Source organism: Cetorhinus maximus, chromosome 8, assembly GCF_964194155.1.
Source record: "Cetorhinus maximus chromosome 8, sCetMax3.hap1.1, whole genome shotgun sequence".
In the NCBI taxonomy this organism is placed as follows: domain Eukaryota; kingdom Metazoa; phylum Chordata; class Chondrichthyes; order Lamniformes; family Cetorhinidae; genus Cetorhinus; species Cetorhinus maximus.
Genome location: NC_135886.1, coordinates 79,654,272 through 79,667,493, shown reverse-complemented (window position 1 = coordinate 79,667,493; position 13,222 = coordinate 79,654,272). Strand labels below are relative to the sequence as shown.

Here is a 13,222-nt window from a genome sequence, read left to right as displayed (position 1 = left end):
ATGTTAAGGAATGGCAGGTGAGTTTTTCCTCCATGCTGATTAATGTCAAAGTACAGTTCCATGGGCGCTAGCAGTTTTTCATTACCTCTCCAAGTAATTATTTCTCATTTATGAACTTGAACAGTAAGTTGACAGTGTATTTACATAAGAATATAAGAAAAAAAGTGTAGGAATAGACCACTTAGCCTCTTGAGCCTGCTGCACCATTCAATACAATCATTGCTTATCTTTTACTTCAACACTACTCTCCAACCTGCTCTCCTATCCCTCAATTCCCTGAGAAACATACTCAACAATGGAGCATCCACAACCTTCAAGGTATAGGCAATTCCAAAGATTCACAATCCTGAGTGAAGAAATTTATTTTCATCTCAGTCCTAAATGATGGACCCTTATCCACAGGTTGTGCTGCGTCCTAGATTCTCCAGCCAGGAGATACAACCTCTCAATGTCTATCCCAAAAAGCCCCTTCAGTATCTTGTATGTTTCAATTGGATCACCTAGAGGGCAACCCTTTCATTCTTTTAAACCTTTGCTATTCTGCCTCCAAAGCAAGTTTATCCTTCCTTAGATATGGAGACCAAAACTATGCACAGTACTCCAGATGTGATCTTACCAAAGCCCTATACAATTGTAACGAATTAATTTAAATTCACCAGTTGCTGTGGCGGTATTTGGACTCAGGTCTCCAGATCATTGTTCCAGTAATATACTCACTACGCTACCATACAGTGCATATTTAACCTAAAGGCCAAGTCCAATCCTGTTCTCATTAAATATCAATATGTGCACTTTCTAAAAAATGAACATTGGATAATAATCAAGAGTGTAAACTTTGGTTATAATTTCCCTTCCTTGACCCAATGGTATCAAAGGTAACACTCCACTAGAGACTAAATGACTGAGCCCAAATCACAGATTAAATTGGGATCTCCCTGGTCTCTATGGCTTAATGCAGTCATGGGTGGTGCTTTTAACTTCTGTGCATTCAGACAAATTAGCAAGTGGATTTTAGTGTGGATAATTATAGGGTAATGCATACTGGTAATTTTACAGAAAGTAATTTTGTCAAAAGTTTTCACTGTGGTTAGTCAGATCTTTCAGGAGTTGAAGTGGACAGAATCCATAATAGGGCATATGAGATGTGAAACAATCAAGCTCAACGGACCAAAGGCCCTTCTTATAACCATTTGTTGCACAGGTAATGGCCTAGAAATTTGGACATGTAGCACCATTGGCAAAGGCCCAAACAAATTGTTGCTCAGTGCCCCTGCAATTGCTCAATCATTCATTGCACTTTACTGGTGAGCTGCTTGCTGAACTCCACAAATTACTGACTCAATTCAAATGAGGCCCTAGGCTCAAAATCGGGGGTTTCTCAGGCCTCACCATTCAGGAAGACAGAATGTTCTCTGCAGATGAATTTCCTACTTAACCATCTTTAATTCAATATATCGTGGTCACAGCTACAGACTTGCACACTATTAAAACACTGCATGCTACATTGAAAAAAAAGTGCTTAAGTGCTTACAACAAAGGGATATTTTCTTTCCAATTTTGGGAGGCACAACTTTTTTTAAACTTGCAATGTGAAAAGAAGCACTAAAGACAGATAGGAAGAAACAACAAATCAAGTTACATGGCAATTTATTATAGCTTCCAGAAAATCCCATTTTATATATAATAAATTGTTTCGAAATGCAGTTGTATATGTTTTTGCTATGTAGACAAACAAGACAAATCATTTAGTGTTAGAGCAAAGAAATGCCTGATCAGTTAATTTGCTTTTGGCCATGTTGATTGAGGAAATAATGCTGGTGAGGACACAGAGCAAAGTGCATTGAGGTTTCAATCACATCATTGGACTGGGATTTGAACCCACAATCTTGTAACTCAGAGGTGAAAGTGCTATCACTATGCCAAACTGATACAAGTTATCTCTCCCAAGTGCAATGGTCCAAGGTTTTACAATAAAGTTATTTTACAGGGAAATTAAAGTTGACATAGTGCAATTACTACAGGCTTAGGAACTTATTGATTGGATGTGCCTTCGGCCAAAGAATTATATAATGGTATATTACAGAAGGGAGCCATTCAGCTCAGGGTCTTTTTAAAAATTTATTCATGGGATGTGGGTGTCACTGGCTAGGCCAGGATTTATTGCCCATCCCTAATTGTCATTGTGAAGGTAGTGGTGAGCTGCCTTCTTCAACTGTTGCAGTCCCTGTGGTGTAGGTACACCCACAGTGCTGTTAGTGCTATAGGGAGTTCCAAGATTTTGACCCAGCAACAGTGAAGGAACTGTGATATATTTCCAAGTCAGGGTGGTGTGTGGCTTGGAAGGCAACTTCCAGGTGGTGGTGTTCCCACGTGTCTGCTGCCCTTGTCCTTCTAGATGGTAGCGGTCATGGGTTCGGAAGGTGCTGTCTAAGGAGGCTTGGTGAATACCTGCAGTGCATCTGGTAGATGGTACACACTGCTGCCACTGTGCATCAGTGGGGAGTGAACGTTTGTGGATGGGGTGCCAATCAAGTGGGTTGCTTTGTCCTGGATGCTGTCAAGCTTCTTGAGTGTTCTTGGACCTGCACTCATCTAGGTAAGTGGAGAGTATTCCATCACACTCCTGGCTTGTGCCTTGTGGACTGGCTTTGGGGGAGTCAGGAGGTGAGTTACTTGTCACAGGATTCCTAGCCTCTGACCTGCCACAGTATTTATATGGCTAGTCCAGTTCAGTTTCTGGTCAATGGTAACCCCCAGGATGTTGATAGTGGGGGATTCAGTGATGGTTATGCCATTGAAAGTCAAAGGGCGATGAAAGATTCTCTCTTGTTGGAAATGGTCATTGCCTGATACTTGTGTGGCACAAGTGTTACCTGCCACTTGTCAGTCCAAGCCTGGATTTTGTCCAGGTCTTGTTGCATTTGGACATGGACTGCTTCAGTATGTGAGGAGTCACGAATGATGCTGAACATTGTGCAATCATCAGCGAACATCCCCACTTCTGACCTTATGATGGAAGGAAGGTCATTAATGAAGCAGCCGAAGATGGTTAGGCCTAGGACACTACCTGAAGAACTCCTGCAGTGATGCCCTGGAACTGAGATGATTGACCTCCAACAACCACAACCATCTTCCTTTGTGCTAGGTATGACACCACTCTTTCAAAGAGCAATCCAGATAGTCCCACTTCCCCACTTCTTTCCTCATATCCCTAAAATTTTTCTCCTTGAATTTATCACATTTCCTTCTGAAAGCTACTATTGAATCCATATGCACTACCCTATCAGGCATTGCATTTCAAATTCTTCTGTTGCGTAAAAAAGCTTATCTTCATGTCATCTCTGGGAGGTCTTTTGCCAATCACTTTAATCGGTGTCTTCTGGTTATCGGTCCTTAAGCCATTGGGAACAGTTTCTCTTTACTTATTCAATCTAAACCCTTCAATGATTTTAAATGCCTCTATAAAATCTCCTCATTGCATTTTTTGTTCTAATGAGAAACAACTTCACCTTCTCCAGCCTATCCACGTAACTGCAATCCCTTTACCCATTGGAGTAAATGTCTTCTGTGCCCATTCCAAAAGTCTTTGTGTCCTTTGTAAAGTGTGGTGCCCGGAACTGGACACACATCTGCAGCTGGAGCTGACCTAGTATTTTATACAGGTTTAGCTAATGTCTTGGCTTTTGTACTCTATGCCTCTCTTTATAAATCTCAGGATCCCACATTTGTTATTGACTGCTTTGTTAACCTGTCCTGCCACCTTCAGTGATTTGTGCACAAATGTGCCCAGGTCTCTCTTTCTCACCCCCTTTAAAATTGTACCATTTAGCTTGTACTCTCTCTCCTCATTCTTCCTACCAAAATCTATCAATTCACACTTCTCTGCAGTAAATTGCATCTGCCACTTATCCATCCATTCCACCAGCCTATGTCCTCTTGATATCTATTACTACCTTTCTCAGTTTACTAAAATTCCAGGTTTTGTGTCATCTACAAATATCAAAATGGTGCCCTGTACCCAAGTTCAAGGAATTAATGGATATCAAAAGCAGTGCTCTTAGTACTGAACCATGGGAAACTCCACTATAATCTCCCTCTACTCCGAAAACCAGCCATCACCACAATTTTGTTTTCATGTTGCGACTGCCCCTTTTATCCCAATATAGGGACTAAGCTCTGGAATTTTCTTGCTAAACCTCTCCATCCATCTCTGCCACTTTAAGACCTTTCTTAAAACCTACACCTTTGACTAAGCTTTTGCCACCTATCCTAATATCTTATTTGACTCAGTGTCAATTTTTGTCTGATTATAGTCACTGAAGCGCCTTGCAATGTTTTACTATGTTAAAGGTGCAATATAAATACAACTTGTTGCTGTTGCTGGATGTGATGAGTACTCTTCAAGATCTTAAATATTGAGGTATGACTGCACATGAGAACACAAGAATTTGGAGCCGAGTAAGCCATTCAGCCTAATTTAAAAAAATAAATTGAGCTACAATATACATTAGAATTTTACATTATCTCAGCACCTCATACCTGATTCATCTGTTATTTTGTTCTCTGGCATTTCTTCCATATCATCATCAGACATTTCCATTTCTTCTTCACGCCGAATACTCATGAGCTCATCATTATGGATGTTACGAATTTCCTGAGGATGTGGACAGAAGCTTTTGATTGATTTCACAAGGACCACTCCACAAGCAAAATTGGTTGGTACACCACTGACCTATACCTGCCACTTACATGTTTGCTGTAAACTTACACAGAACTAAGGGGCCAATTTTCAAAACATTTGCTACTTTGGGAAACAATACATTTTTCAGGTCTGAAATGTAATTTGGGTGTACAGTGTAAAATTTGTGAAGATTAAAGAAAATGATTAATGAAAGTGACAATTTTAATATAGAACCCAAATGTTCATCTGATCACATTGTAATGTTAAAAATTTTGAAAAGGTAGATGTGTATGATGACTGTCAACAGCAAAATAATTATGTAAAAATGATTTAGCTCATTCAAAATTCTGTGTTTAATGGGACTGCAATTTCAATACACTTCTAGACAAGGTATTTTAAGGTTAGTAAACTTCAGTCTCTCTAAAGAAACAGGTGTCAGATTCTTAGAATCTATTATATAATTAATACAGTTTTTTTTAAAACAACAAAGTAGAATAAATAGAACAAACCATTAAGAAACTGCTCTTCGCTCCTCCTTTCGAATGACATATGTGACAAACCATGTTGAGCAGTTGCCTAAACTTGCTCCTCTTTTTTGCTCCTAAAGAGTACAAATTCAGCTTTGTGCTGTTCTTCATTATTCTAATTTTACACATAAATTTAAATGGTGTGCAGTCCTTCGGCAGTTGTGCTTCACTCCTTAAGGATTGGCGGACAATCTGCTTACCACACATTCCTTTGGTCGAGAAATTTAGTACACCCCACATCTTCCTAAAGATGCCCCTCAGCTACTACGAATGTATATGTTATTGAAAATGGGCTTACCTTTGGTGTACAGGTCATTTTAGAGGAACACAAGTTGATAGCCCCAGAATTGAATGGAATAAAACAAACCTCACTTTAAAACAATACGGCCAGTTTTATGCATTATAAATTCTGCATTTGAATTCCTTGAGAAATTAGTTCAATTTGTACTCACCAATTTTCTAGCGCAGATGGGAAGAGATGACTACGAAGGCATTAATCAATTAACAACTAAATGTTTTCATAGATGAAGATGTGTCTTCTTTACTGAGACAGTTTGTGGAGATAACAGTGGCAAGTAAAGGCAGATACAATAAGTCCTCGCTTTAAGTTTCCCCCACTTTATTTAGTTTTAAAGTTTTTGGTGCTGGAATTCCCAATTTACATCTTCGTCGGAATTTAAATCGTTTTAGGTTGTTGTTGTGCATTATTTCTCTGTGCTTTGCCTGGTTTCATGTCGCCGTTTTGTGCTGGTTTGACATCGAGTCCTGTGACCCAATTGGTGCCTGAATCAAGTGGGAGGAGAGGCATTTGATTGCACTCGAAGAAAGTGCGTTTTTTCTCCCAAAAACTCCAAAACAAACTTTTCCAAGAAAAGTATCCAAACGGACAAGATTTTTTTGTAAGGAAGAAGCTGAAGCCTGGGCTGCTCATTTCTGTGAAGAAAGAGCCCATTCCTCGAATCTGCATGCTGATTTTAATTTGGAACTCCAGGTGTGCCTGCTGTGGAACTTTACATCAGATGGGGCAGAAAGGCCATTTAAAGTCTTTGAGAGAGGGGCACAGCACTTGCTACTGTACAGTACACGGGAAAAGTTGCTTTTGGGGCTTGTTTGGGTGAAAAATACAGGGTGCAGTACTTAGCCTTCAGGAACCCGGCTCTGCAATTTTTTGATTAATTTTGGAGCCCCAAGTCTGGCTTTTGTTCAACCCTGCAGCATGTGAGGCAGAGGGGCCATTTTAAAGCCAGCCAAAGAGTCCAGCATCAAGGTGCTAATCACTCAAAGCCATCTCCACTGAAATACTTTAGGGATGTCCTCAGAGCATCCCTGAGGAGGTTAAACATCTCCATCAGTTCATGGTGACCGACCAAAATGGGATGGAATTCATTTGGAAAGGCACCGAATGTAAAGACTTCTTCGGGAACATGTGGAGGAGACAAAGTCAAGGCACAGGAAGGGTACAAAAACCTCCAAACAGCTCATCTAACTGACCACCCGAGCAACACCTGCCCCACATGTGGCTAGGTCTGCAGCTCATGCATTGGATTAATCAGCCATTCAGAATCCATTGAACTGGATTGGAAACAAGTCACCCCCAAACCCGAGGGACTGCTGAAGGAGAGAGAGAGAGACTGGTGCATGTCATCTAATTTGAATTTATACAGTATTCCTTTTATATTTAGCGATTTATTTTATTTTGCAAGTTATTTCAGCTAGGAGTGCACTGTATTGCACACGTATGGCACATTATTTCAACTTGTACATAAGTTCTTTCAGCCATTGCTCACCAGGAAAAACCAAACTCCTGTTTTAACATTGTTTCCTACGGGAACCTACAATTCACTTAGTTATTTCAATTAAAGTCATGATTTTTAGGAACGTAACTAAAGTTTTAAGCAAGAACTTACTGTATTGCTTAATGAGAAGTATGACAGAGAATGTTTGTGAACATATACCACGCCATTTTCAACCATTTAACATTGGATCTATCATTACGACATCTGGTAAATTGTCTGAAGAAACTTACCTTAACTGTTATAACCCTCCTGAACATATTGTGTTTTTAATTCAATGTGACTATATTTAAAACAATGCAATTTAGTTTTGGAGTTACTTTTTATCCCCGTAGAATCTTACATTACTGCAAATGAAAACACTAATTTTAAAAGAAAAGTATTTTGGAGGCATGGTGGCACAGTGAGTTAGGACCTTTAGAACATGGGATTGTCTATAGTAATGAAATGTAGTCTCCTCTTTTTACTAGTTGCAAGGGCTTCTTGTGCAAAATGAACAGTTTCAATGCTGTTTCTAGAGGTCTCAAACCAACAGCATAAACTGACTATTAAATACTACACTGGCAATCTCAGTTAGAAAGCCTAAAAAGATAGTGGGCCCAGGAAAAAAGGAATTCACAATAGGACAATGCTGATCCAAGCTAGATGAAATTGTTGAAGCAAAAGTAAAAGGTATTTTACTCTGCATTAGTTATGTTATGGTTGATCTTGGAGCAAGTTAGCAAAGGCTAACAAAAGTGGAAAATGGTTTCCGTTTCCTAGTATAGACATTTCCAAGTTGGACACGCAAAAAAAAATTACCAAACCCCCTCCCAACAAATGCCAGGTTCACTTTTAACTGCAAGCGTTTTCATTGACACTCTGTGGAAAATTGTATAGTAACACAAAACAAGTTAGGAGAATTTTAAAAAAGGACTAACCTCTGCTTGTTTTCGCCACATATGTAGATTCTTGCGCTGAGCTTTTGAGAAATGGTCCCACGCCTTTTGCTTGGAGGAAGAGTGGAAAACGGAGACAATCTGCTCAACTTTGGTGAACAAGGGAGTCAAACAACCCAGTTTATGGTCCCACCAGGCATTTAGTGAGGAGTAGAGAAGTAAAAGAGGAAGGGAGTCAGGCAGGCAAGCAGGCTACCGTTCTGTGCAGTTCTGTGATCAGTGTAAAGTGACCCCAACTTGTACTTACTTTGCACGATTTTGTAGGTGTGTACCTTCCTCAGGTTCATTGCCCATTTCTTATAACTAATATATATATTTATTTCCATTCCTAAATAAATTAGATATTAAAAAGAATCAAACCTATATATTTCCTCTTTCAAGAGTCCCATCTCTGGAGTTGTTTGATTAATCCACAGGAGACATAACATGGGTCTTTTTGTGACTGCTAGCTCACAAACATTTTTAAAACACAGACTGGATAGTCTGACAGGAGGATAAAATGACTATTTAAATAGAATAGTAGAATAGTACCAGTTGGAATCATTGCTCATAAGCAAATTGCAGATTATCACAGCATTCTCGTAACTATAGTGACACAAAAGTAACTGGCCTTTTTGCTGTATATATTATTCTACTTAATCTATAAGTAAAACTTGTGCTTAGATCCAACAACTTGCATTGAAAGACTTTTCTTTGCAGAAATCATAAGGCATTTCCCCAAAGGAGAACACACATTTATTGGTGGTAAAAAATGAGAAAAGATAACAAAATGATGGATTTATGAGGAGACCTCTAAAAGCAGTGAAGAGGTAGTGTGTGAAAGGGGCTTATGGGGGGTTTCAGGGAGAAGAGGCAAGATGACTGAACCCTCAGAAGAGTAGCAGTGACGTGCACAGAAGGCCAAAGTTGGGAGACTGAAGAGCATAGGCTAAAAGAGCATAACATTGCAATGGTATGGGGAGTGGTGAGAACGTGGAGAGATCCAACTGGAAACATTTGATTTAATCTAGGTGTATTTATTTTGCTTTAATAATAAGATGTATAAATGTATGATAAGATTTGTCAATGAGGAAGGAAGTGGAGGCAGATGTTGTAAAAAAAAAAATCAAGGAAAAATTGGAAGGGGGCAGCCAGATGGACTCCTTAATTGTTTCTGGTCATATATTTCTTATGTTGCTCGATCAAATGGCCTTTCACAAGGATCCAACTCCTAATTCCACCATAATTTTAAGCGAATTTAAATATGTCTTCAGTACAAGTAAACAACAACTTCACATTAACTGTGATTAGCACAATTAGTGTTATTAGTTTTAAGTCAATATAAACACATGCCTAGAAATTAATAAAAATTCCAAGTAATGACAAACCTCACATTTAATGGTGAGAATTCCACCTTTGTGGAATGCCTATGTTTTCAAATTGCATTTTCAGTGCTTCAACTTGGGAACGGACAGAATTCATACTGAGTTGCACTCATTTTTTATTTTACAAGTAGATTGCAGATTGGCATTCACAGAAGTATGGGAGATATGGGAACGGCTATTCTCTTGGGTGAAAAATTACTTATATAAGAGGAACCTAAAAGTACAGGATGAGGAGAGGAGATTACTATTCTTACCTGAAGAAATATCAAAATTTGTGGAGAATTGAGACATAAAAAATTGAGTGCACTGAAGTTTAAATTTGGAGCTAAGCTCATCTTGCATTCAAAACCAAGTGAAGCTGTAAAAGAGAAATCAGTGGTATGGAAAACAACTTAACAGTTTTGACATCACTTCTGCAGCCTGCTCAATATGATTGCCACTTTGCAAACCCTATCATTGTTCTATAGCCAAAACAACAATTGGAACACATTTGCCTCACAAAGTACTGTACTTGAAACTATTTATTTCTGTTTCCTGTTTACAACATATTGTTGCTTCTTTCTGTATTGTGCTATTATCCAACTAAAGTATAGATGTTATACAGATGTACTTACTACTTTTAGAAGATCTCAGCATTGTTCCAGAGTGTTTGTGGAAAAGGCTTAATTTGTTTCTTACTTGTAACAGTTATTTGTAGTACTCCAATTCACTGACTAGCATTGGGTAACAATGAATTATTCGGCTGATTTGTATCTTAAGCTTTGAAAAAGGAGGCTAACAATTAAGGCTACTTTATTCCAAGTTTCTTTTAACTTAAGTTTACCACTATTAATAGAGTAGCTATTACAGATTCCTTCACAATATATTGTTTAAACTTTTGCTCTTAATGTGTTAACACCAAGTAACCCTCAAGATGCAATGATACATATATTTATTCTATTTAATTCCTGCCATTTTAAATTTCCCACTATTCCTACATATCGACAACTTTAAGGCACAAAAAACTGCATTGTATCACTATATTAAAGTTGCAATTAGATAACTTGATTATTTTTGTCCTCTTGTCTGCAGCCAATCAGGATGTCAAAATGCTCTTGTTAAGGAGTTTAAGCAGTTGGCTTGAGCTACAGGAAGTTGTGGCAGCCTTTAAGAACATAGGCACTGCTTCGTCATCCTACTAAGTAAATGAGTGCTTGACTCAACTTATTGCTATTCTATTTGTTAGAAATATTCTAACTTGCTGAGTTACAGTTGCCTCTCAGATATACTGGCATTCAAGATCTCTGCTGAATATTGAGTAAATTGAATGGATTTGGAGCATTGCTTCCTGGTATATTTAAGGTTGGAAAACAGTGCAGAATTTTGAAAATCATGTGTTGATAGGAGATGTTAACCTGCTGTGTGAACTGGGAAGGAACCATAGCAAGATGTGCAAATCATAAGCATACGTATCATCATTGAAGAATGGTGAGGATGCTCAAGTGCCACAAATCATGGCTAACTAGCAACCCAAGGGAAATCCAACAGCACGTTTGTGGAATTGGAAAATTTAACAAAGTAAACTTAAAGAAAAACTTCAAAACTAAATTTTCACTAAATCTCATAAAAAAAGACTTTTGAGTACATAATTAGATGTGAAAAGATCAATCAGACATAATGACTGCATACTTTCTGTAATTTAGCAAGTGAAAACTATTGCCAGTGAAAAGACGTACTGAGGTACACTCTCAGAACTAGTTCTATATTCTAATCGGGTATGGAGGAAGCACATGATCAACATCATTTTCGTATGATAGAATGTCTAATAATGAACAGTGTTGTACTGTTCTCCCTCCTAATGCAACTCCTTATGTGTTTAGAAGCTGCATGAAAGAGGAAGAATGGCACTGTGTAGGTTTTGATATATGATTTTCCCATATACAGTGCATAGCAGGTAGCTTTTGCAAACATCCCAGCAGCCAACTCAAGAATGTTTTGGTATCTGGAGCATGATATGCTAAGTGACATCTTTAGGTATAGTGCATGAAGCATAACTAAACAGAGGAAACAGAAATGCATTTTTAAAAGGCGGCTCACTTGCTTCATCTTTTCAAATTATTCTGTACCTTTTTTAGAGTATCTTTGTAAGCCTAAGAACATGGGAATAGGAGAAGGCCATTTAGCTCCTCGAGCCTGTTTTGCCATTCAATGAGATCATGGCTGATTTGTAACCTAACTCCGTAGTACCTGTCTTTACCCTATATCCCTCAGTACCTTTGGCTAACAAAAATCTATTAATTTCAGTTTGAAAATTAATAATTGATTTAGCATCAATTGCCATTTGCAGAAGAAAGTTTCAACTTATGCCACCCTTCGTGCAAAGTGTTTCCTAATTTCACTCCTGAAAGGTCTGGTTCTAACTTTTAGACTATGTCCCCTAGTGCTGGACCCCCCCAACTAGCAGAAATAGTTTCTCCAAATCTACCCTCTCTGTTCCCGCTAATATCTTAGAAACTTCAAACAAAGCACCCTGTAACCTTCTAAATTCTAAGAATTATGACAGTTTTAATCTCTTCTTGTACCTTAATCTTTGGAGTCCAAGTATCATTCTAGTAAATCTATGCAGTTCCTCCAACACCACTATATCCTTCCTAAAATGTGGTGCCAAGAACTACTGCAGCACTCCCAGTGTGATCTAACCAGGGCTTTGTATAACTGAAGCATGACTTTCTGCCCTCTTTATTCTATTCCTCTTGGTATAAAGGCCAGCATTCTATTTGTTTTCTTGATTATTTTCTGTACCTGTTTGTGACAGTTAATGATCTATGTACGCATCCTCAAGTCTCTTTGGACCTCAGCTGCTTCTAGTTTTTCACCAGTTAGAAAGCACCCTATTCTATCCTCTTTCAGCCCAAAGCGGATGACTTCACATTTGCCTACATTAACGTCCATTTGGCACAGTTTTGCCCATTTACTTATCAATAGTTCTTGGTAACTTTACATTTCCATCTATGCTGCTTATCTTTGTGTTATTTGCAAATTTGGGTATGTGGTTTTCTAACCCATCGTCTAAGTCATTAACGAACACAATGAGTAACTGTGGCCCCAACACTGATCCTTACAGTTCACCTACTACTTTTATCCCGCCAATTAGAGTACCTGCTCATTATCCCTACTCTGTCGTCTTCTGCTCAGCTAATTTCCTAAGCAGGCAAATAAAATACCTTGAGTTCTATGAGCTTCAAGTTTAGCTAATAGTGATCTATGTGGGATTTCATCAAATGCCTCTTGAAGTCTATATAACATCCACAGGCATTCCCCTGTCCCGCTGCTTTAAGTCACCTTTTCAGAAAATGCAATGAGATTTGTTAAGCATGACCTATACTTTAAAAATCCATGCTGGCTCTCTCTGATCAGCTAAAAATTCTCAAAGTTTTCAGTTACCCTAACCTTATTCTCAGATTCTAGCAATGTGCCTACAAAAGATATTAGGCTAACTGGTCTATAATTCCCTGGTTTCCCTCTCTCACCATTCTTAAATAGCAGAGTGACATGCACAATTTACCAATCTAAAGGGAAGAATCGAGAGAACTTTGGAACATTATAGTTAGGGCATCTACAATGTTCTCACCTACTTCTTTTAAAAGCATGGGATGGAAACCATCTAGTCCTGGGAATTTGTTGCACTTTAGCGCTATTAATTCTACCATTACTGTTATCTTGCTTACGTTAATTTTTATTGAGCTCCTGATTCAATAGTTTCCTTGGGATAAAAACAAAGTGCTAGAAAAACTCAGGTCTGGCAGCATCTGTGGAGAGAGAAACAGAGTTAACGTTTCGAGTCCAAATATGACTCTTATTTGGAATTCTTCGTTTCGAGTCCAATATGACTTCTTCAGAACGCTGAAGAAGTCATATTGAACTCGAAACGTTAACTTTC

At 38.5% G+C, this 13,222-nt stretch overlaps 1 protein-coding gene across 1 annotated transcript in view; it reads right to left on the bottom strand.

The window, feature by feature from the left end:
* The window catches only part of LOC144683754 (ecto-NOX disulfide-thiol exchanger 2-like), a 328,442-nt gene that overhangs the window by 60,475 nt on the left and 254,745 nt on the right, over positions 1 to 13,222 (bottom strand). Inside the window, exons 12-13 of the mRNA XM_078547116.1 lie at positions 7,922 to 8,028; positions 4,540 to 4,654 (exon numbers count right to left, since the gene is read on the bottom strand). Coding sequence (XP_078403242.1) covers positions 4,540 to 4,654; positions 7,922 to 8,028 — 222 coding nt within the window. The remainder of the gene's footprint in view (positions 1 to 4,539; positions 4,655 to 7,921; positions 8,029 to 13,222) is intronic.